This window comes from Phodopus roborovskii, unplaced genomic scaffold, assembly GCF_943737965.1.
Source record: "Phodopus roborovskii unplaced genomic scaffold, PHOROB, whole genome shotgun sequence".
Classification (NCBI taxonomy): domain Eukaryota; kingdom Metazoa; phylum Chordata; class Mammalia; order Rodentia; family Cricetidae; genus Phodopus; species Phodopus roborovskii.
The window spans coordinates 21,031,746-21,055,307 of NW_026126541.1; the positions used below are offsets into that span (position 1 = coordinate 21,031,746).

General features: G+C 46.6%; 1 protein-coding gene across 1 annotated transcript; it reads right to left on the reverse strand.

Moving 5' to 3' along the window:
* Positions 1–1,372: 1,372 nt before the first annotated feature.
* Ffar4 (free fatty acid receptor 4) lies at positions 1,373–21,685 on the reverse strand. The gene is made up of 3 exons (XM_051199908.1): positions 20,967–21,685; positions 9,783–9,911; positions 1,373–2,012 (listed from the first exon to the last, which is right to left on the reverse strand). Exons 1-3 carry the CDS (start codon positions 21,534–21,536, stop codon positions 1,623–1,625), a joined length of 1,089 nt encoding a protein of 362 aa, XP_051055865.1. The 5' UTR covers positions 21,537–21,685; the 3' UTR covers positions 1,373–1,622.
* Between the last annotated feature and the right edge of the window lie 1,877 nt (positions 21,686–23,562).

The window sequence follows — 23,562 nt, forward strand, 5'->3', positions numbered from 1 at the left end:
TCATCTTCTGGGAGACTATTTCATAAAACCACGGTCCCCAAACACCATCTATATTTCCCAACAGCATTGCGTTGCCAGGCCCAGTTCTGTGTCTGTTCATCCAGTGGCCTCTCCTATGCCTCTCTCACTGGGATTTCAAGCATATGCTCTAAGTGAACGCCCGTTTGCTTCCCAGTCTCCCTCAGTTTTGTTGCCTGCTCCACTGTCTAAGCAGAGCCAGGCTTGAAGTCCAGGGGGCCAATGGAATGCCGTCTTCCCTCATCTTCACTCTCCATAAGTAAACTGTTTGTCCCACCTTCCCAAGCACATCCCAAGATTCTTTCACACAGTCCTTCAAGGTCCCATCAACCTTCAAGCAGCCACACGCCTGGTCTCCACTTTTATTCTTGCCCCTTAAAGCCTGTGCCTTACAGAGTAGCCAGAATAAAAGTACTCATTGTTCAGGTCTCCCATTGCAAGCCTCCAGTGCTGCCCACTGAACCCTGGGTGAACTTCTTATGCCGGCCTGCCAGGTCCTCCCTGTCCTAGCCCTGGAACTTCGTTGGCATCCACTGATGGGCTCTGGGGTGAGCACCTCTCCTCTCTCCTAGCATCAAGGACAAAGAAGGCTCAGTCAACAGTTTGCAATTCCTGGACCACATAACTCACCAGCCTCTCTCTTCCTGCAAAGGTCCTTCCTCTGAGTCCACATGAGAGCTTCTTTCTTGCCTTTAGCCTTTCAACTCAACTGTTGCTCCTCAGTTTTTCCCCCATCCCATATAAATAACCCTCACCCCCACAGTACCCTGCCCTACTTTTTCCAGGGTGCATATTCACTCTAGGGGACTCCATTATTCATTGGTTTCTGTTTAGCATTTGAGGTTCCCCACCCCCATGAGAAGGTGAGCTCCCTGAGAACAGAGCCAGGGCTACGGCTTCACTAACACTGAATGGAGTCCTAGCACAAAAAAACATTGCACAGCCACAACAGGTGTTTCAAAGGCCGCTGGTGGATGGAGTGTAAAAGCAACCACTTCTGACCTCCCTCTCCAGCATCAGGGTCCACCCTCTTTGAGTCTATGGTGTTGCTTTCACTTTTATTTTTTAATCTACTGGGCATTGAACCCAGAGCCACATGCTTGCTAGGCAAGAATATTACCTTTGAGTCATGTCTCCTGCCCAGTTTTAATACATTAAAACAAAAAGGTCAGGTCTAATTGTTCCTTGGAAATTCCTTAAACAGTCTCAACATGAATGAATAAATGACCTCAAGACCTTATATGTGCCCAATTGGGGACTTACCATGGCCATGACCTCTCACTGAGAAATCTGAGCCCCTGAATCAGCTCCAAGGTTTGTTTTGGCAACCACGAGGCACAGGTTTATATGGAGAAACAGTTATAAATAACAATTTATTAACTCAATTATATTACAAACACGCTAAAAAAAAGTTCATAACAAGGAACCCAAAGAAAGCTTTTTCAAAGGAAAAATATTTTTATGCAGAGTGATCATTCCTTAACTCGCTGGCCCTGTACATGCGTGCTATTGGAAGTTGGATCTTCTTACAGCAGGGTGCCTGCTGACATTCAAGGATGGCGACTCCCTTTACACGCACACAGAAGTTCTCCTGGCTCTACTAGTTAGCTGGAAATAACAGACAAGTCATTTCTTCTGACAGATGTGTCTGTAAAAATGGCTTCCTTCTCTGGGAAAAAGCAGCAGCAAAAAATCTTCCTCCACTCGTTCTTGAACAGCGACATGTTGTACAGAATGGGGTTTAGGGCGGAGTTGGCAAACGTGAAGGCCACCACCCAAAAGAAGAGGGACGGCCAGATGACCAGGTCCTGCCTGAAGTTCTGGATCAAGAGCAGGAGGATGGTGATGATGATAGGACTCCACATGATGAAGAAGGAGACCATGAGCAGAAAGAGGGTACGGAAGAGCTTGTAGTCCTGCTGGGACACTCGCATCTGGTGGCTCTCGGAGTACGCCAGACTCAACGTGAGCCTCTTCCTCGACGCTTTTGTGATCTGCGGGGAACACAAAGAACTGGAGCTACTGGTCACTGTGGACATCGTCAGGGGTCTCCTGTTGGATGGTTTTTGTTTTGTGGTACTGAGGATTGAAGCCCAGGTGGGTTGAGGTGGGGCTGGTAATGGTGGATTACAGTCTGGCCCAGGCACCTCTCACCAGGAACGTGAAGGACATCTGTGTCTATTGGCCTCACCTGCCAGTCTGTTGTTACCTCTGTCCTAAAGAAAGAGATCCAATGGGACGTGTCCTACCCATGTTAGTGGTCCTTATTATTAGCTGCTGGAGCTGGCCAGGGCCTTTCTCTCTCAGCCACATTGCCACTTCTGATTGGGGGTGGGATGGGATGTGGGGCCTGTTTTCCTAACATCCCTGCATCTCGGAGAGAGGAAGTAATTTTCAAGTCATTAGCATCATTCACAATTTGGGCAAATTGAACTCATCAAAATGGCTTAAAATGTCCTCCTTACAATCCTTTAAATTCCCCAATTGAAGGATAGATGCTTAACTATCGCATGATTACATGATTGCTTCTCACTCTGCCGGGTGGGCGTTTAGAGCCACCTGTTTGTGAGCAAGACAGGGACAGCAGGTGCCCAGTGAACTCACTGGAACCCTCTCAATGCGCCTGACAACCAGAACACCAGGATGTGAGCAATCAGGATGGCTGCACTTTCCTGTTGGCTCCCTGCCTGCCACGTGCTAGGCATTTATTATTCCATCAGTTGTCACCTTTAATCTTCACGTATCCTCTGTGCATTCACACCACTGTCGTTCTTGCAAATTGAGTCACAGGAAATGGAAGTTACTGGCTGAAAGTAGTTTTTGTTTTTGTTTTGTTTTGTTTTGTTTTGTTTTGTTTTTTTCTTTTTTCTGCTACTAGATAGTGACAGCCCCCTCCTGTGAAAGTGGAGCTCCCTGGGGTTTCCCTTACTACTCAGGGCCCAGTCTACTCCAGTGTGCAGGTGGGAGTGGCCGAGCAGAAATAAATACCAGCTCCGTGGGGCCCAGGGCCCTTGCAGGTGCTGACAATGACTGGGATCACCAAGAGCCTAAGAGTTTGTTTTTTTAAATGACAGCTGCTACTCTTTGTCCTAACACCACAGTCCTCACAGTTGGTTCAACCAGGAAGAAAATGAGGCTTTGTCATAAGATGTGAGTCCTTCCTCACCCCCCCACCCCACATTAGACAGCCAGGCTAGTCAGCCTCTAGCCAGGATTCCCAGTATCTCTGGCTTTGGTGGAATGCCTCCTGTGCCTTTATCAAGTCTCCATTACCTTCTGGGGATTAACTCTCACCCTCAAAGCAAGCCTGGGGGGGGGTGTAGGGATTGTCCTGGGGTTCTTCCACTTTGGGAGCCCCATGCAGAGATGCCCATGCACGTCTTCATCCTGGCATATTGCCAGTTGGGAGGGGGGCAGTGCTCATTAGACTGTGCTCCGTGGCCACTGGGAACTTGGTAAAACACAAAAGATCCTGGAAGGAACTACCCCTGACCCTAACCCTTCTATAAGGCTGATCAGCCAACTAGGATGACAGACAGTGATGGCACAGAGATTGCTGTTGCAGATCCAGAGCCCAATTATCATTTATCTTGGCCACTCTGAGCCCCTTTAACAGCTAGCCCACTCACCTCTGTGTCAGGCCTAACATCCTTGGGACTAACAGGTGCAACCATTTGTAGTGTATTTACTCAACAGACCAGTAGCTTCCACCAACCAAAAGGCGGGAAGCATGTCACCAGGTGACATCTGAGGTCTACGGCAGAGGTCTTCCCTGTTTGGCTGTAACTCACCCACCTGATGTTCCCACTAATGTACTTGAAAACCATCTTGATTTGTGACTTTTTTTTTTTTTTTTTTTTTTTTTTTTTTTTTTCTTTTTTTTTTTTCCTGAGACACTTGGATTCAGTGAGGGGACCCAGGGATGCACAATTCTCTTGAACTGTCAAGGTGACTTTGGCTCCCTAGGGCATAGGAACTGCTAATCCCACACAGCTGCTCAGTTTGGACTTTTTCTCTCTAGACCTTTAATAAAGGCAATTTTTAAAAACAGCCCTTTTGTGACTCACCGGAGCCACATGAACCTCTGAAGGCTGGGAGGGAAGGGGATTCCCACTGACAGAAGCAGGGGCCCTGGGTGGGGGTTAGCCTCCGTTGTGGAGATCATTGGCTGGTCAGGAGTGTCCTGATTAGGGTCATCAGACAAGAGGCCCCACCTTCCCAGGGGTCTACCTGCAAAGAAGCATGACCAGAGAAGAAGGGCTAGGGGGAGTAGCATCTAGAATAAAAGGAAAGAAGCCAGATGGCAAAGGGCTGGAAATGCCTCCCAACCCCAATGCAACAAGGCATGTTCAAGAAAAGCCTACCTGCCATATACACATGCAATATGCAACCAAAGGAGAGGCAAGTGCTTTGTAAATTACCCATAAAGGGCTGTAACACTAGAGCCAGCTCAGGTGTTTCTTCCTTTGTTTCTTTTAATGTGGAAGCCCCCCCCCACGACTCATTTCATTGGGTCACTCCCATTCTCAGGAATGTCTTTCTCTTACTACTCTATTCCTATTACTATTATTAATTATGTGTCCCTGATGCAACCTGGAAACTTCAGCAGGTACCTTCAGAACTCAGGACCCAAATCTAAGCCTATAACATGACCGAAGCCCCCAGTGGTAGGCAGTGAGGGCCAGGCTTTGTGTTCTGTTGAAGTAGATTTTTGTTTCTCAGCTGAACTCAATGATAGGCAGAGGGATTTCCATCTGCAGGCCATAGAACCACTGGTTCATTAAACAAGTATTTACTAAACAAATATTTATGGAGACCCTACTATATGCTAAGAGCTCTTGAAGAAGCTGGGCTCAAGAGTAAGAAGCAAGGGAATCCTGCCGGCACTACACTCCCAGGCCCTGTGTATGTAGCCCAAGGGAGGGAGAACAAGAAACAGAGTTACAGCTGGAGAGACATCACAGCCTATCATCATTATGGTTGCTGGGTGAACTTGTAAACCTTCTTGAAAGCTGCCAGTCTTGACAATCTGATCCAAGGCACTGAGGGAAACTGTCAATAGGAAAAACATCACTGAAAATGTATGGCATGGCTGAGTCACAAGGAAAGAGGAAGCAGAGAGGGCAGAGGGCAAAAATAGTCCCTGCCCATCACACGAAACCTTTCCTGAAGGGATATGAGCAGGGGAAGAGGCAGTTGGACGCCCACACTGAGCCCAGCTCAGATCCAGCAAAGCATCGAGCAGGGCTTCCCATTGGGAGAGATGCTGTGCTGGTGACGTCCAAAGTGTATTAGCACAAACAGGCTCTCAAGGCCCACAGCAGAGAATTCCTAGCTCTGTGTTTCTCAAGTTTGTTTGCAGAACTCTTTCTATACCTATCATCCCATGGGGCTTTAGAGAGCAGCCTAAAAGATGCTGCTCTGCAGTTAAGAATGAGGTAATATGAGAAGAGTACTTTTCAAGCCCTGAAATGGAGCCAAGTTAGAGATAGTAGAGACAGGCAGAGGAGGCCAGACTGGTGGGGAAGGGTGGGGTGATAGATCTGCGTCCAGTGAATGTGGCTAATTGAATATTAATGTTCAGTGGAGTCTATAGCCATGTTCCTGGCAGAAAAGGCCTGGGTAGGCGGGCCAGTTTAGTGCGCCTGGGCTGTGCACCTTCTTGGGGAGGAGATGTCAACTCTGAGGCCCTGTCCAGCATCTGACACACTTCCCAGCTTCCAAGGCACCAGCCTGACAAACTCACAAGTACAAAGTGAGAGTTAATGACATGGTCCCCATAGGAAAAAGTGGAATGATCAGTTTTAGTGGTAGTGTAGAAGGGAAATTTTTCAATTTTCTATTTGTACTAGAATTGGGGTTTTTCAGGCACCACATCTGTTCTTTTCTGTGTTGATCAATCTATAAATATTTGGCTTCGGTGGAAACTGAGGCCCACACTAGTTCAGCAGCTTTCCCAAGGTTACATGTTGGCAAAGCTTAATCTTGAACCTGTCTCGTGGCTCTGTCCAGAGACTGCCCAAGCAAAGAGTCCTGAAGAGAAAAATCATCTCACTATGCTCCAAGGCTTGAACCTCACACATATGCAAGTAAGTATAAAGTGAACCCCTACAGACCAGCTCCGTCTGGGCATGCAGACACAACAGTGAACAAAACAGCCTCTGCTCTCATGGAGCTTGCAGCCAAGCAGTGGGAGTGACTGACCGACAAGAAAATGCAGTGTTTCGAGGAGAAACCTGTTACGGAGACATTGCCAGTGACCGGGAATGCTTCTAGAGAAGAACTCTGAGTAAGTGAGAAGTGGTCCACACAGCAATCCAGGGAAGAGAGATCCTGGAGAGGAAGTGGTAGCTGTCATGCCCTGTGTGAGAGCATCCTAGGGGCAGTCTCCAGCCCACCTGGACATGAGACAGGAGGGGACTAAGGGGGTCAGGCAGAAGGCTAATTGCACAAGACTTTAGGTAGGGGCTTTGCATCTGGTTCCTGTGTAAGGAAAGGAAGCAATGGTTATAAATTTCCACTGTGACCTAGCATTCAGTTTTCCAGAGCTGCAAACCACACAGCCCTTCTGTAGCACATGGAAGCTGTGCAGGGGTCTGAGATGCGGAGATGTGCGGGGCTGTGAGTTTAGACTCAAGTGTGGGGAGAGCACGGTGCCCTGTCATCCAGAGGAGAGAAAGGAGGGCTCTCCCCGTCCTGATCCTGAAGGCAATTTCTGATTTTCGCCGAAGGAAAGGCCCAGCCCCGGGATCGAGACTGCAATGGATGGGAAATCACACTCCCCACAGGAAGGTGTGTCACACATGGGAAGGGGCACAACAAAGCCCTCTTGACTTCTCCGGCTCTCACAACCAGGGAAGCTTAGGTGCTGCCGTCCCTCTCAGCCAGTCTGCTCCAGCCATGATTTCTTATTCTCGTTACAAATCTCAACCTGCTGTTTAACCTCCAGGAAACCTGCATGAGGCCATTTCTTAGCATACTCGGAGGGAAGGGTTGGAAGGACAGCCCAGCCTAGCAAATAAGCATCTGCCATGCTATTCAGGGCCTACTGTGACCAGGCGGGTAGTTCACACACACTTGCCTTGTACAACTTCACACTAGAAAATTAAGGCTGCCAATCTGCAAATGATGGAAATGGGGCTCAGAGAATGTAAGTAGCGCACTCCAGCAACTCAGCAAAGTAAACCAGCAGGAAAGACTCAAAGCTAGGTAATTTCAAAAGAGCCTTCCAAGCCTCGTGTCTGTTCCCACAGTTCTTTGCTCTCTACCAGGCCCCACAATGATCCTTCATGTGTGCAATAGCTAACAGCTTGCTTTAGCTTTGCGCTTCACTCTCCCCTGTGAAGCTGTGGTGTTCCTTGCTTTAGACATAAGCACCACTGTCCAGCTGTCTCTTTGTCAAAGGTCTTTCTAGGCAGATGATATATAGCTTGTACAGTCCTGAACCACACCCACTCCCTGCCACCATTCTGCACATCCAACTCTTCACAAACCTCTGAGGAACAGAACTGTTGGACGGTACTCTGGGGCCGGTCTGCTTGGGTTTAAACACTGAAGCTGATACCTCTAAGCCCCCCGTCCACCACGGTGACCTTGGGTGAATTGCACAACCTCTCTGGATTGCCTCGTCTAAGAATCTTGTTAGCATGAGATGAGTTAGTGCCTGCTGCATGTTAAACACTACTGTGGTGATGTATTACTTACGATTTATTGAGGCTCGCCTGAGGGTACAGAAAGCAAAGCTAGGCACAAGCCACAGAGCCAGGCAGTGGTGATACACACCTTTAATCCCAGCAGCCATACTAGCTAGCCCATAGAGCCAGGCCGTGGTAGCACACACCTTTAATCCCAGGACTCAGAAGACAGGAAGATGGATGTCTGTTAGTTCAAGGCTACACTGAGCTACAGGAAATTGGTCCAGTCCTAAAGTGAAACAGTTCACACAAAGCACTTGGGATCACATGTCTTTCATCCCAGCACTAGAGAGGTATAAAAAGAAGAAGCAAAGTCAGTATTAGGCAATTATTCTCCAGCCACACTGAGGAGAGGATAGCCCTTTCAGCCTGAGGTAGAGGTAAGAGCTAGAGGCTGGCTGCTTTGCTTCTCTGATCTTCAGCTTGAAGCTTGAAACCCACTATCAGTCACTGGGTTTTTATTATTCTTGTTACACACTACATGCATACGTGTTAAAAAAATTTTTTTTTAAATGTGGCCTAGCACATTAGTGTGTGCCTGTAATCCTAGTACTTGGGAGGTAAAGACAGAAGGATTAATGCAAGCTCCAGGCCAGTCTAGTCCATATAGGGAATTACAGGCTGGCCAGAACTATAGAGTAAGACCCTGCTTCAACAAAACCAAAGCAATACAAACATTTAAAAATGTGTTCTATTTCAGTCTGTCCTTCTCTTTCTTTTCTTTCATTGTGATCTTATGATATAAATTAATTCTTTTATAACATTAAAATATGGCAAGTCACCCAATGCAAGCGCTTTTCAGGGCCCTATACCCTGGAATTTGCCTAAGCCTGGAGAGTCACCTGGTGGGATGAGTCTGGCTAGAGAGTTAAGCACTACCTCCCACAGAAGCAGGGACAGGCAGCCTTAGGTGAGGTTGGCCTGGGGTGGGTTTTGTTTGTAAAAAGGCTACAAATCCACAGCCATAAAGGATGATAAAAGTGGCCAGAAGGTAATCAAGTCCTTTTCAACACACCTATTTATCAGGACCCACACAAAAGATGCTATAAAACCAAGAGTCAACCACTGTACGCCTCCAAGGGGGCTCGAGAGCTTTGAGATAAACCTCACAAGTGGGCATAAGTACACATGCTTGTGTATGTTGGATGGCAACAAGTATGATCTCTTTAGGGCCAGGAAGCAGAGGCCGGCCCATTTTTTTTTTATATGTCTGTGTACATATATTTACTTTTCTAAGAGACAACATTTATTTCCTGTGCCACACACACTTGAAGTGGACAATTCCCAAGGATAAGGTCACTGACCCATGGGGACAGGAAGGGCTTCATGCCAAGTTCTATTCTCCATCCAGGAGCCACTTATGAGAGCGTTCAATTTGTGAGCAGAATACGTAAGCTGGGTGTGATTTTATATTAGTATATGATACTTCCATAAAAACAAAATCTTACAAAGTAGACCTTGTCAGTCACTGCTGTGTTTGTGGGAAAACAATTGGACACAACTCCAAAGTCCACGAGATGATTATATCATGCCTATATGACGAAGGCTATGTAACTCTTAACCAACAACAAGATAAGATACAGGAACTGATATAGACTGATGTCCTGAGTGAAAAAAAAAAAAGGATGTTATCAAGCAGTAGCATCTCCTATCTGAAAAGAACAGTGAACAGTGTCAACAGCCATCTGACCATTTGAATCTACACTCAAATGTTCATGGTGTTGTAATACCGCAGAAACACGGTAGAGCCATTAAGGTTGGGAAGAGAATAGATTTTTAACTTTTGTGTTACATAGTTCTGTGCCTGTTTTCAACTGAATGTTTTTATAACCCAGTAGTATTTTAATGATGAAAAGATGTACAAGAACATAACTGATTTACCAAACAAAAAACAAAATAAATATATAAACTCTTGTCCGTCACTATCCCAGGAAGTAGCAGAGGATCTGTGCAGGGAATCAGGACAGAACTGTTAGAACCTCCGCGGTATCCTCTGACTCGGAAGTTCTAAGATTCTACTGGAAATGCCCAGAGGGAATGAAGTTCAAAACAGCACAGAAACAAACATACCTGTAAAATTTTGGAGTAACTGATCACAATAACCAGTCCTGGCACCAGGAAGTTCAAAGTCACAAAAAACACATCCCATGAGATTTCTCCTATGCGGTTTGGCCAATCCAATGTACAAATCAGAATCTCCTGTTTACAAAGAAAAAAAAAAAAAACTAGTATTACCTAAATGCTGGCTTCTTTCTTATCCTTTAACCCAGTCTTAGTTTGGAGATATGATACACTGGTACACTGTGTGTTACACTGCTACTGTGTCAGTGAGTCCTGGAATCCACCCCTCCTCTAAACAGGGCATTGCCTCTTACAATGCCCCAGGTGGGTAGGGTTACCTAATTATAGTTCTCATCCTCCAGGAAAGCACCTGAACCTCAGGGTCACAGGGAAGTAAGAGCTGGAGAATTTCCCAGGACTGGTCTTTCCACTTCTCCAGGCTGGCATGCCAAAAGTGTTTGAGCCTTCTCTTACAAGCTTGGTTCTTTAAAGGGAGAAATAGACTTCAGAAGGGCCACATAGACTGGAAGTAACATGCTACACACAAGTGTTTGGAGACAGGACTGAGGGTCCAGTGCAGTGACACTTTGCTCAAGTAACAGGGGCTGGACTAAGGTATTGTTTACTTGGGGGTGTTCAATTGCCTAAATGTGTTAAAGTCAGGTACACAATGCAGTCCAGATACTCTGATCAAGGCAAAATGGTTGCAAGAACCCAGCAGTTTGAGACAAGCACAGACAACATAATGAGACCCTGTCTCAGGTAATACACATACATACGTATATGTGGTGGTATATTTGCACAAATAAAGCCTGTCTGGGGGTCAGAGTATGTATGGAGCTTGCCACTAGCTAACCATAGAGGTCTGGAGGTCTGTACAGACAGACAGGAAGTAACGTAGCTGGACAGAAACAGGATATAAGCAGAGAAGAGAGTGATTTCCTGTTTCTCCCTGCTTATTTGTGCAAGAAAGATATCACCACACATACATACATACATGGATACAGAGAGAGAGAGAGAAAGAGACAGACAGACAGACAGACAGACAGACAGACAGACAGACAGACAGACAGAGAATTGGGGCTGAAGAGATGACTCCGTGGTTAAGAGAACTTGCCACTCTTGCAGAGGACCAGGGTTCAGTTCCCAGCACCCACACGACAGCCCACAATTATCATTAACTCCATTCTGGGGGATTTGATTCCTCTTCTGGTCTCCACAAACACCAGGCATGCACTCGATGCACAGACATACATGTAGGCAAAACACTCATATGCACATAAAATAAAGATTAACAAATCTTTAAAAAGCAGAAACATGAAACTCCAAAACAATAACAACAACAACAACAACATACACACACACACCTACTGTGTCAGTCTGCCTCAAAGAATAGGCCATCTCTCTTCAAGAAAATGTATGGTACCCAGACTTTGAAGCCCTATTCCTCCCTGGGAATAGGACAGAGCCCCAAAGCAAACAGCTAGAATGCATGAAAGGCATGGAGGCTATGGTTGTACTGTGTTGAACTCAAAAGTTTGATACTAACTACAAAGCCGAGATGTGAGGGGCCTACTGAACAATAAGAAATCTATTATTGCAACAATTCCTTCCATTAAATAAATACAGTAAAAATGGAGTATGAATATGAATGTTATTTTCCCACACCTAACCTTCTTGTCCCTACTTGACCAGAAAAACAAAGATATTTACCCTAAACATTAGAACATATGTTTAAGAGCATGTACAATGTAAAAGGTCATATCAATGATTTTTGATATAGTATATGTGTCTGAACAACAGATATTCGTTCATTAGTTTGATTAATAATTACTGAATACTAAATACACTAGGGAAAAACAAGTAATTTTTAACAATTGCCAATACGAATCGTAATTGTGCAAACTCAATTGTTGTCAAATAGTTTCATACCCAGTATTAGCAGAAAACAGAGCATTTCATATTTATTAAATATTTACCTTGCACCAAAAACTGCTTCCTACATGGTAACAACATGTAGGAATGTGGTTATGCTTACAACAACCTTATTGAAAAGCACTTTATTAAACCAGGTGGTGGTGCACGTCTTTAATCCCAGCACTTGGGAGGCAGAAGCAGGCAAATCTCTGTGAGTTCGAGACCAGCCTGTTCTACAAGAGCTAGTTCTAGGACAGCATCCAAAGCCACAGAGAAACCCTGTCTCAAAAAACAAAAACAAAGAAAGAAAAAAACCACATTATTAGTTTTCCTATTTCACAGAAGAGGATACTAAAGCTAGAAACATCCTTCAAAAATAGCAACCTAAAACACTAAAGGTTGTTTTCCCTGACAACAAATTCCTCCAAAAAGGATATCATTAAAGAAACATCAAGAGAGCTAATAAAACTAATAAAACTCTCCAGGGCAGAAAAGCAAAAGCAAGGTAGAATGTTTTAACCATACCAGATGTGGCACCATGTGCCTGTCATCTCAGCCTTTACAAGGCTGATGACAACTGTCACCCTTGCCTACATAGTGAGACCCTGTCTCAAAACAACAAAATAAGAGGCGTTCGTCATATCCATACATTGAAAATGGTGGTGGGGATGTTGCTTCCCTTTCCAGCTTTGTTATGAATGGGCTGAGCATTCTAAACTCACTGCTATTCCCACCATCCCCAGCTAATGGGAGAGGGCTTGTGAAACTGCTCCTCACTTTAGTGGATAAATAGAGACATGTGTCTATTGGTAATGTTGAGTACTGGCAGCTGTGTTACTGGCAGCCTGCTCCTGGAACAATCCATGCGGCCTCCAATTTGTAGTCATATCTCTGCACACTACCCGACCGGAGGTAGAATTGATATGCCACATTTCTAGGATAGTCCTACGCTGCCTTCGCAGATTGCCAGCTTTAAAAGTTACTATTCCTACCCCTCCTCACTGGAATCTGCAAGTCTAATTAACCAACTAGGATGGTATGTCTGGCCTAGAAGGATTTCACTATCAATAGCCTCTGGGGTTCTACCAGTGGCGAAGTGATGTGGGCAAGGACTCCTAAACTTTCTCCAAATCCTAAATGGGATTTGGTCTCTAATCCCTATATTTGGTGGGGGGGGGGGAGCAGTATTAAAGGGTAGGAAAACATGACCTCAGAACTATTTCTTAAAGTTCCTAGGACCTCTCCCCAAAAACCTCATTCTGTGCATGGGTCAATCCCTCCTAGATTTATAAGATTTTATAAGACAATACATATGATAGAGTAAGGTATTCTTCCTACACGAGAGGCCAAAACACAGATCCTGAAGGCACACACCTGCCTGGTAGTTACGAGAACTATGTGGAACTGTGTGTGTCAATCCTAACCAAAAAAAAAAAAAAAAAAAAAAAAAATCAATCAAGCCAGGAGATTATGAAGAAAGGGATCCTGATCATATTCTTCAAGAACCACAACTACGATGGGTAATCTTGGTTGTCTACTTGATCTGGCTGAGGACAGCAAAAGGAGATTAGGAAAGAATAACATCTCTAGATAAATCTGGGAGAGGGTTTCCAGCAGGGAATAACTAGGGGAGAAGGACGCGCCCCATAGGCTGGGAATAGGAGGGAAAGAAGGCCCTTAGGAGAGGCGCTTGGGAGAGCATGCATTCTCTAGGCTTCCTGGCTGCTGGGATTTGAGGAGCTCCGCTCACTGCCCCACACCCATGGCCGACTGAAACCTTTGAAGCTAACCCTTCCTTGCCTAAGCTGTGACTTTTGATCACAATGCTACAAACTAGCTAACACAGCTCTACCCAACCTTATGCACTCACAAATAATTCAGAAAGGATATCAGCCTAGCAACGGTCTCTGTCCAGTCCCAGATAGACAGCACCCCTGGTGTGAACCCTTGCAGGCAAGGCTTATTATTTCGAAATAATTTACGTACCCCTCATTTTACTTTTTATAGCCCTCCCCTGATTTTCGTTTTATAGCCTTACCTGATTTTCGTTGATTCTGCTGGTTCATCTCATCTCCTTCCCTGCCTCCTTCCCTGCCTCCTTCCCTGCCTCCTCCCCTTCCTCTCCCTTCCTCCCTTCCTCCCTCTCTCCCATTCTTCCCCTCTTCCTTTCCCATTAATTCAGGGTCTCATGTAGCCCATACCGGCCTATGCTATACAGTATTTGCTATACAGTAAGAATTTGCTATACAGCAAAGATGTTCTTGAACTTGTGTCTCCTGCCTCTTTCTCCCAGGTGCTGGGATTATAGTTCTGCACAAGGACACCTGGTTTCTGAAGGGTTAGGAATTGAACACGGGGCTTCACGCATACCAGGCAAGAGCTCTACCAAGGAAGCCACATCTGCAGCCTCAGAATTTATCAATACCTTTGGTTAGCACACAAAGGAGTGGCTTCCACTCTGACATTTCCATCCATGTTATTCGTGTCTGCCGTGCCCTCCTCCCCACCCCCTCCTTCCTTTGCTGATCCTTCCCCTGCACATATGACACATGTGTCCTCCCGTTCTGCTCTTAGGCTATACATATACACATATTGCATTACCCTCCATTGCTCCCCTCCCATCTTCCTTTAGTTACCTAAATTTTCTAATTGATGCTATGTAGCTTCCTTTTTTTTTTTTTTTTTTTTTTTTGCCTAATGAGACAAGAAGAGAGGAAAAAGTGATTATCAGATATCAGCTCACTGGTGATCAGAGTTGAGTAAACATGACCAGCAGAGACGAGACACTTATTCCAGGGAGCTTCCCAAATTCTACACTTGAAGACACCCTTTGAGTCCTGATTTAAGGCTCTCACTACAGACAGGAAGTGTGACAAGACAGTAAAGGAGGAACCGTTCACAGTTACCTTCTAACTAAGAGTCAGTGGGACTGGCCTAAGTGACAGATTTATATACTCCTTAGAAGGCAGTATATAGCATCCGTGATTAAGTACAATGTGTGCGCTTATTTAAAGCAACATCTGGGCCAGTAAGAGGGCTCTGTGGGTAAAGGCATTTGCTGCCAAGCCTGACTTGCTGAGTTTGATCCCTTGGACTCCCATGATGAAAGGAGAGAAGTGACTCCTGTAATGTGTCCCCTTACCTCCATGCATGTGCTGTGGCTCATGCGAGCACACACGCACACGAGTAAATCAATGTTTTAAATTTAAAGCTTGATAATTAAAACAACAGGTGCCATTTCACCGTCAGAGATCTGAGCTGGTGTCCTAACTTTATTGCTATGGAAACTCCGTCTGACAAGTTCCATTGATCCCTCTCTTCTCTGACAGACGGTGATTAACTGGGCAGAGCCTGACACTGGAGGGTAGGCACAAAGTGTTATCATAGCCTCTGAACATTTTCTGCACATCTGAAATATTTCCTGGTTTTATGAAAGGAACTTGGTAACCAAAATTGCTCAGTCTGACTGGTTTCCTGAGATCTGAAATTGGAATTGGCAACAGCAACAGCAGTGTTTTAATGCTATCTGTTCATTCATCACCAGACAGGGCTTGAGCCAGTGCGAGGCCACAGTCTGACAAGCAAGTCTCTGGCCCTACCCTAGGAAGTTCAGGTGCTTGCAGGAGCCAATGGGAGCTGTTCTAGCTGTACCTGGAAGGCAATGGGGAGGGGCAGGCAGAATAAAGATGGAAGTCAAGCATAGAAAGAGTTAAGTGTGGTCACATACCCCTCCCATGTTCTGCCCTTTCCAATCTCCAGCTCTCCCAGGATGACTCCTTCGTTTCCATAGCGTTTTATTTGTTTGTTTTAGTTCTAGGGGTTAAACACACACTTAGCAAGCACTCCACCACTTAGCTATATCTTCAACCCTCCGTAGTTACTTTTGGCAGACGATCCATTCTAGGTTTCTGCTCAGTGTTCTCCCTAACCCCAGCCTCACTCCCAAAGGACACCCGCAGGAGATTTCACAGACCTACACAGTTTTGACCACCTCACCCCGCATACAGTTCTACCTCCTGGCTTGCCACACTGGGACATGAGGCAGCCCTGCTCTGGGTTTCCAGAACCTTCGTGCCTCCTGCTTCCCACCAGCTACAAGGACATTCTGATGACCTAGTTGCCACCCCAGTGTACTCCTTCTCATTCTCACTGACCTCCCTCTCTGAGACGTCCATCTCATAGTCATCAGGACATCCCAGGCATCATAAGGGTGTCTCTGGCCCTCCTGCTCTCCCTGTCCGTGCGTTCAGTCCCTCCTTTGCCCACTGCTACCCAGAAAAGCCCTTTTCAACATCCTGAACTTGTTAAGTAGTCACCTCACTTCCTGTAGGGACCCCAGCAAAACATGCAATGGGCGGGAACCAAGGCCATCTTATTCAAGGCACTCAATTCCTGGCTCACATTAGGTACTCAATACAAAATGCAGAGTGAAAGGTCTCCTGAGACTCTCTGTGGATGCGTACACTGTCTACAGACTCTACTCAAGTGCCGACCCTTCTCCACTTTGGGAATTTATTTAAATGCTGTCTGAGTCTGGCTCTGTACAGCTCAGTTTCTCTAATGATTCTCACTGCATCACTTCAGGGGACCCCTAGGCAAACCATCTTCCCTGTCTCAGTGCTTCAACCAGAATGGAATGATGGGGGATGTCCTTCTGTGTATGATTCTCTTATTGGTTAATGAATAAAACACTGTTCAGCCAATGAGACAGGACAATAGGTGGGACTAGGAGATGAGGAGAACTCTGGGAAAGGTAGGTAGGACTGGGCCAGAGTCTCGATGCTAGAGGAGTAACACCATGCTGGGCATTCCTAGGTAAGCCACAGCCTCATGGCAATACATAGATTGATATAAATGTGTTAATAATTAAGACAGAGCTATCCAATAAGAAGTCCTAGTCATCAGCCAACAGTTTCATAATTAATACAGCTTCTGTGTGTTTATTTGGGTCTCAAGGGCCGATTGTAACATCCACGTCACGATGGAAGGTCTCAAGACTGTTTTAAGGAATGGGGACTCACTACTGGTTATCTTCTCTTTTATCAACTTTATTTATTTATTCATTCATTTATTTGAAATAGGATTTTATGTAACTGACTGTATAGCCAAGCATGACCTTGAACTTCTGAACCTCTTACATCTAGGTCCCTTGTACAGAATTCCAGGTGTGGATCACGGTGCCTGTTTTAAGTGGTTCTGGGGATGAAACCAGGGCCTTGTACATGCTAAGTAAGCATGACACCAACAGAGCTACACACACACACACACACACACACACACACACACACACACACACACACACCCCTAAGCTCTTTTCTTGAGACAGAATCTCACTAAATTTTCTAGTCTTTCCATGACTTTATGATCCCCCTGCCTCAGCTTCAGAGTGCTGGAACTGTAGGAATGTGCCAACACAGACTTTCAAAAGATATTCTCTAATATTTGCTAACAAAGGAAAGCTAACTGTGGCCTCCTCTGACAATCCACACTCAGCAGAGAGACAGGATATCTTACCGGCCTTGCATTGTAACAGAGAAGGGTGGAGTGATGGGCCTACAGGGCTTTAAGCCTCAGGAGTTCAGAGGCTATGACACCCAGAGGAGTCAGAGCCAGGCTAGGTTCAAGAACTATTTTTGCCTGACTTTGATATTTTCTTCTTTCAGAAAATAATAATGGGAACCCTACTTGTGGGGTTAGTAGACCACAGACCACACCAGACTACAGACTTGGGCGGTATCTGGGTCCATGTGCACACTTAGTAAAAACACCTCCTAATGTGTGTGTTTGTGGCTCGTGGTGGGGTGGGCAGAGGAGGGCATTCAGCAAATGTTTGTGGAACGAATGAACAACATATTCTAGCCAAAGTGGACAGTCTTCCCCACCCACAAGTGTGGGTCACCACAGGGCCAGGGCCACAACACACACAGGCAGGCATCCTGTTGGAGCAGATGGAGCTGACCTGGCTGGGAAGTCAGTGTTGCTAAGAAGGGTCCACCCTCTTGAAATGGCAGTTGCTTACAGTAATCAGAAGAATTATGCTGTTTGAAGGATGTTTAAATGATGATGCCCCAAGATAAGGAAGCTAATAGTAGCTAGTAGTTCTTGAGCACTTAACTGTGTATGGGCCAGGTGTTGGTTCATTTATCAAACACAGGTCCCCATGGCAATCTCACGTAGTTGATCCATGAGACCCGTACTTCAAACAAGAACGCTGTGGACAGAGGTGGGAAGGCTTGCCCTCTGTGGAGCAGGAAGACTGCTCCAGAATGTGGGCTCCAAAGCTCACACTCAAATGCCAAATAGATTAGAAATGCCAGCATGGCTATTGACCCCCTGGATGGCAAGGTACCCCAGCCTATACATGGATGAAGGTTTTGAAGGGTCTCATGGCAGCAGAGGCTCTGGGGGCTGGGGGTTTGGGGGCAGCTATCTGTGCTCTCAGTGAGAGGGAAGGAAGTAATTCTTCATCCAGAAAGCTCCATTTGTAGCATCCCACTGGGAAAAGCAAAACAAGAACCACAAGTAGGAAGCTGTCAATCTAAGGACTGGAAAAACAGACATCTTTTATTTGTATTTATTCATGTATTTATTTAGAGCCCGGGCCTCACTCTGTAGCCTTGTCTGCCTCAACCCTCTTGAGTGCTGTGATTACAGGGTTGAGTTGCTGCTGCTGGCCCTTCTAATTTCAAATGTGAGACTTACCTCAGTCTAGACCAGATCCTTCTCTGCCATTTTCATTCTTAAGTGGCAACACGGTCTCACTTTCCTCATGCCCACCCTCCCCCTTCCTGTTCTGATTTCTTCAACTGCTAAGTCTACACAAATGGAACACTTCCCACAAAGCCAGGCCACAGTCTCTGAGAGACTGGGGCATGTTTCCATGTTAGGACCCTTCGACACAAATACAGAAAATATGGAATGCACAGGTCCTCTTATTCTTAAGAGGGACATATTCTAGAACCCCCTAGAAGATAATGGAAACCACAGGTATACTAACCCCTATATGTCCTGTTTTTCTATACATACACTCTTAGGCTAAATTTTAAGTTATGAATATGGCACAGTAGGAGGTTAGCCAGAAATTAATAAATCACAATCATAGGCTGAAATAAAAGTTATTCAAAATTTAGGATTATTTTTCTGGAATTTCCACTTAATATTTTCTGACCTCCTTGTCCATGGGTAACTGAGGCCACAGTAGCTAAAAAAAAGGTGGGAAGTAAACCCTCAGAGAAGAGGAGACAGCTGCATTCTGTAAGGGGATAGTTAATTGGACATAAATGGCCCAGCACTCGGAAGCAGTGGCAGGAAGATCTCTGTCCATTCAAAGCCCACTTGGTCTACTTAGAGAGTTCCAGGGCAGCTAGAGATACACATCACAGACGCTGTTTTTAAAAAATGAGAAAAGAAATAGGAAAAAAAGAGAGAGAGAAATGAGAAAGAGTGAGAGGGAGGAAGAGGGAGGAGGGGAGGAAGGAAGAGGAGAGGATAGCTCAGGAACAGGGAGAGAGATGGGACGAGGGAGAGACAGTCAGGAAGGGGAGATAACAAGACAGACAGGGAGCCAGAACACTGCCCCCCCTTTTCCATTACAAGTTTCCCCCACCCCAACCCTACCACTTTCAATAACTAAGGCTCCTGTCACCTGGCCCCTACAACAGCAGCAGCTCATTCTACCCTAGTGACTTTGCCCAAATGCCCCTTGAAAGACCCTTGATATCCAGCAGGTACTTTTTCATGAAAACAAGAGGTTTCTAACCATGATCTCCACAGAAGCACAGAAGCACAGAAAAACTCTGGAAGTGCGGTAGGGCCTCCAGTCAAATTCCCTCCCAGCAGGATGAATACACACCAAACAGCGCACACACGCAAGGACCTCCTTGCTCCAGGCCCAGTGACCGCAGTAGGACACAGTTTCGGTTTGCCTGGGAGGAGATAAGACCTTCTCCTCCTCTTTCTTCTTCCAGTTTTTTGCCAGCTAAATAGGATTGTACCTGGATGAATTTTAAAAAGGGACAGTACATCTGGAAATTTAAGATGCCCTATTTGATCTCAATTCTTGGGACTGAAATCTTTCTGTGTTAAGAACAAGACATCCTTTAAATTCTATGAAAATACAGCAATATTGCCTTAACTCAGTGAGCAAACAGATTAAACAGATAACTGATGGCAGAGCCTTGCTCTTATTGGGGTGCCCAATATTTGGAGACTGTGGCATGGCATCACCATCTGCGTCAGGACTATTCATAGCTATCCACGTAATATTCACATGTGGTCAGTTGGATATAAGTTGGACATGCCTGTGACCTACCTGACCCTTTGGTGAGGAGTTTGGCCTGAGTGTTCACTTAATCCAGAAGTATCTATATAGCCTGCCCTGATGCTCAAGCCTATCCTGGCTAAGGACAAGCCTGGAGTGAGATAGAGAACCTCTATCTCTTCCAGGCTACAGTATCATCAACTCAGCTAACCCTATCCCTGGTACCCACCCAGGGAGACTTGATCATAGGCTTACATGTTCTTTAAGGAAGCACCAGGGATCTGATGGGTTCCTGTTCGTTAGACATTCAAAGTCATTGTCAAACAAGCATCACATTCAGAGTCATTGTCAAACAAACATCCCTTTCCACAGTTTTCCACACAAGAAACAAACTTCTAAGAACAGTGTTTCAGGTTTGGGGGTAGGGCGTGGGGTGGGGTGGGGGGCACACAACCAGTGTTTCTGATCAGAATATGTTTAACTCTGCAGCAGGAACCCTCCCCACAGGCGACATCCCACCACTATAGGCCTCTTTGGGACAGCACTTTTTTAAGTATAGCCCAGGTCTAAGGGAGATGGTGGGTGCCCCAGCTTTTGTAAAATACATGTGATAGTTAAGAATATCGTGACATCTGAAGAGAAAGTAGCAACTCCACAAGGAGCCACCTTGCACCCTGCTTGTCCCATCTGGTCTTAAGCTCACGTTGCTTAATTTGCCTTATAATAGTCGCTTCATTTTGCAAAAGTCCAAAAGAGTTTCTTTAACAGACAGCATTGGGGGGGGGTCGGGGAGGGGATTTACTTACCCACTTGGCACTGGGGGGAAAACTGACGAAATTAAACTTCAGAGCATTGGGCAGTAGGTCTGCCAGAAAGGATTCAGTTCCACAGACGACCTATTACTGTTACTAATCACCATCATCCTACCTCACCACTTTGGTCAGATCCCCCCACCCCACCCTACCCCACCCCAGCCGACCCGGACACCTGTTGCGTTGCACGCATCCGGGGCTCACCTGGTCCCCTCCGGGAAGGCGCTGCGGGACCACGCGGAACAAGATGCAGAGGGGCAGTGCGGTGAGCGCTGAGTAACCCCAGATGAAAGCCAGCAGCGCGGCCTGCGCTCGCCACCCCGGGCCGCTCAAGCCGCGTTGCAGGCGCACGATGCACACCATGCGCTCCAGGCTGACCGCCGCCAGAGTGAGGATCGTGACGCTGCCGCTCATGGTCATCACGTAGAAGAGCAGGTGGCAGACGATGGGGCCCAAGAGCCAGGCCTCCGTCCAGCGTACGATGAGCACTAGAGGGATGGCGCTGGTGAAGAGCAAGTCCGCGCAGAAGAGGTTGAGCACTAGGCTGGCTGTAGCCCCTCGGCGCCGCCGACGGCGCGCCACGAGAACCAGGGCACACGCGTTGCCCAGCAGTGACACCACAAAGATGAGCCCCAGCACGGTGGTCTCCACAACGCTCAGCACTAGCCGGTGGTCCCCCTTGACATCCGAGAAGAAAGGGAAATGGGTACGATTGACTTGGCCCTGGATACAGGAGGGGCCAGTGCCCGTCCTCTGCACACACTCAGGGGACATGCCGGGCGCCCGGCCGCCCGCTGCAGTCTGTGAGAGCGCTCATCTGCAAGGTAGCTGAGTGCCAAGGCGGGGAAAGAGGGAGGGAGGCGGTTGCGACACCTCCCCTCTGGCCCCCTCCCGCCTGAGTTGCCCAGGCACTGGGCGTAGGAGCAGCGTCCAGGGCGCCCCGGAACGAGGAAGTGCCTGGCAACACTGGCCTGAACACCGTGGGCAGGGATGTGGTGACCAAGGCAGAGAGGCCTCAGACCCTTGGACAGTCTGAGAGCTCTTAAACCAGAAAACTAAATTAATCCCTGCCCCTCACCCCAGTAAAACCTTCTTTGCTTTTCATGGACACTGATTATTGGAAACGCTCTATCCATCCACCTATTTAGTGAACCTCCATTGAAGAGGGTCAGAGTCGAACTTTGGAAATGGTTGGACCTGTGTGGCTCAAAGGGCTCTAAAGCAACTTGTAATGTGGGCCCGGCATTTGTTTGACTTTAAAATGAGTTAATCTCTTGTTTATACCTGTTTGTTTGTTTTCCTTTATAAGCAGAAATTACTTTATCTGAGAGTGTGGTTCATTAGTAGAGTCTATACCCAGCACTTATGAGGCCCTTGGTTTGATATCCAGCATGGAAATGCAGGGAGGGGGAGGGGAGGAGGAGAGGGAGAGAGGTCAAGTACACAATCAAACTGTAAACGTGCCTCAGGCACCCAGCATGGGAAGCACAGGGCAGTCTGATACTGTTAGAGGAGAAAACAGCCTCAGCAAGAATGATTTGTCCAAGGTGGCCTTTGGTGACTCATAAGATCCTGGCCCCTTTGCTTCCTCCTTGCCACCACACCACCTACCACTGCTTTCTAGTTTCCTTCTCCAGACAATGCGACAATTAGAGAATTAAAAGTGTGCTTGGGGCTTGAGATCTAGACACCACTTCCCCTCTAAGTACTCCAGTCACCTGTGACCTCATGCCCTCCCCCTTTGCCACACTCCCAGGCCTCTCCCTCTGCCCATTCTGCCTGGTGGCTGTCTCTCTGTGTGTTTATGAAGAACGGCATGTGCCAGTTTGGTGTGGTGTCTGGAAATGCATGCATTTGTGCCTCTGCTTATCACCCACGTGTGAGGACACAATGTGACTTCTAACGTGAGGTGCAGATCCCTTGTCAGTAGGCTCAGCTTGGGTTTGGATCAGCTTCAAGCTGGAAAGTAGAACTAGCTGGGTTTTGGACACAGCTGAAAAAGGCAAAAAGTTTGAAACAAAGGAGCCTCAGCGATGGGATTTTTGAAAACTGTCTGATTGGGGTCAAGAGACACTGGTTCTGTGCAGAGAAATGGGGAAGGGAAAAAGGAAAGCTCAGAAAGGACAACCGAAGGGGACACTTTTGTACTCTGTATTATGAAGACACACAGGCACTCTGCATTGTAAAAAGGAAATGCCAGATGTACAGTTCATTGTTTGTTCTGAGTTAACTACCCCACCCCAGCCCAGATGCCCCTGGAGGAGTTCAAAGTTGATACTAGCAGACACTGCACACAGCATTTCATGAAGTGTGCCTGAGCCCAAACAGCCCCAGAATGAGGAAGGAATGCAAGAGATAACAAGAAAAGCACAAACATCACAGTTCTCAAAAATGTGGCCGACTACCTGACCAGGGCAAAACTGAGCCTTGTGCCCCCCCCCTCCCCTACATAATCTGCTGACCAGAGGTAGAATTGATATGCCACATTTCTGGGATGGTCCTCTGCCATCTTCTCAGGCTGCCAGCTTTAAAAGTTACTATTCCTACCCCTCCTCACTGGGATCTGCAAGTCTAATTAACCAACTAGGGTGGGTATGCTTGGCCTAGAAGGACTTCACTATCAATAGCCTGCGGGGTTCTGCCCGTGGTGAAGTGATGTGGACAGGGACTCCTACACTTTCTCCATTTGTATCACCTTTGGGTGCCCCTAGACTAAAGACCCACTTGATCCCTGTCCTACTACAGTGACAACTTCCTGGAGAGGATGTACCTTTGGAGCCCTGACCAGCTTTTCAAAATC

Excerpts from the sequence above, each read along its gene's own strand:
- Ffar4 (XM_051199908.1), bottom strand. The coding sequence starts at position 21,536 with ATGTCCCCTGAGTGTGTGCAGAGGACGGGCACTGGCCCCTCCTGTATC. Across the intron at positions 9,912-20,966 it reads GCCTTCCCGGAGGGGACCAG|GAGATTCTGATTTGTACATT; the intron begins GTGAGCCCCGGA and ends CTTTGTAAACAG. Across the intron at positions 2,013-9,782 it reads GTTACTCCAAAATTTTACAG|ATCACAAAAGCGTCGAGGAA; the intron begins GTATGTTTGTTT and ends TGTTCCCCGCAG.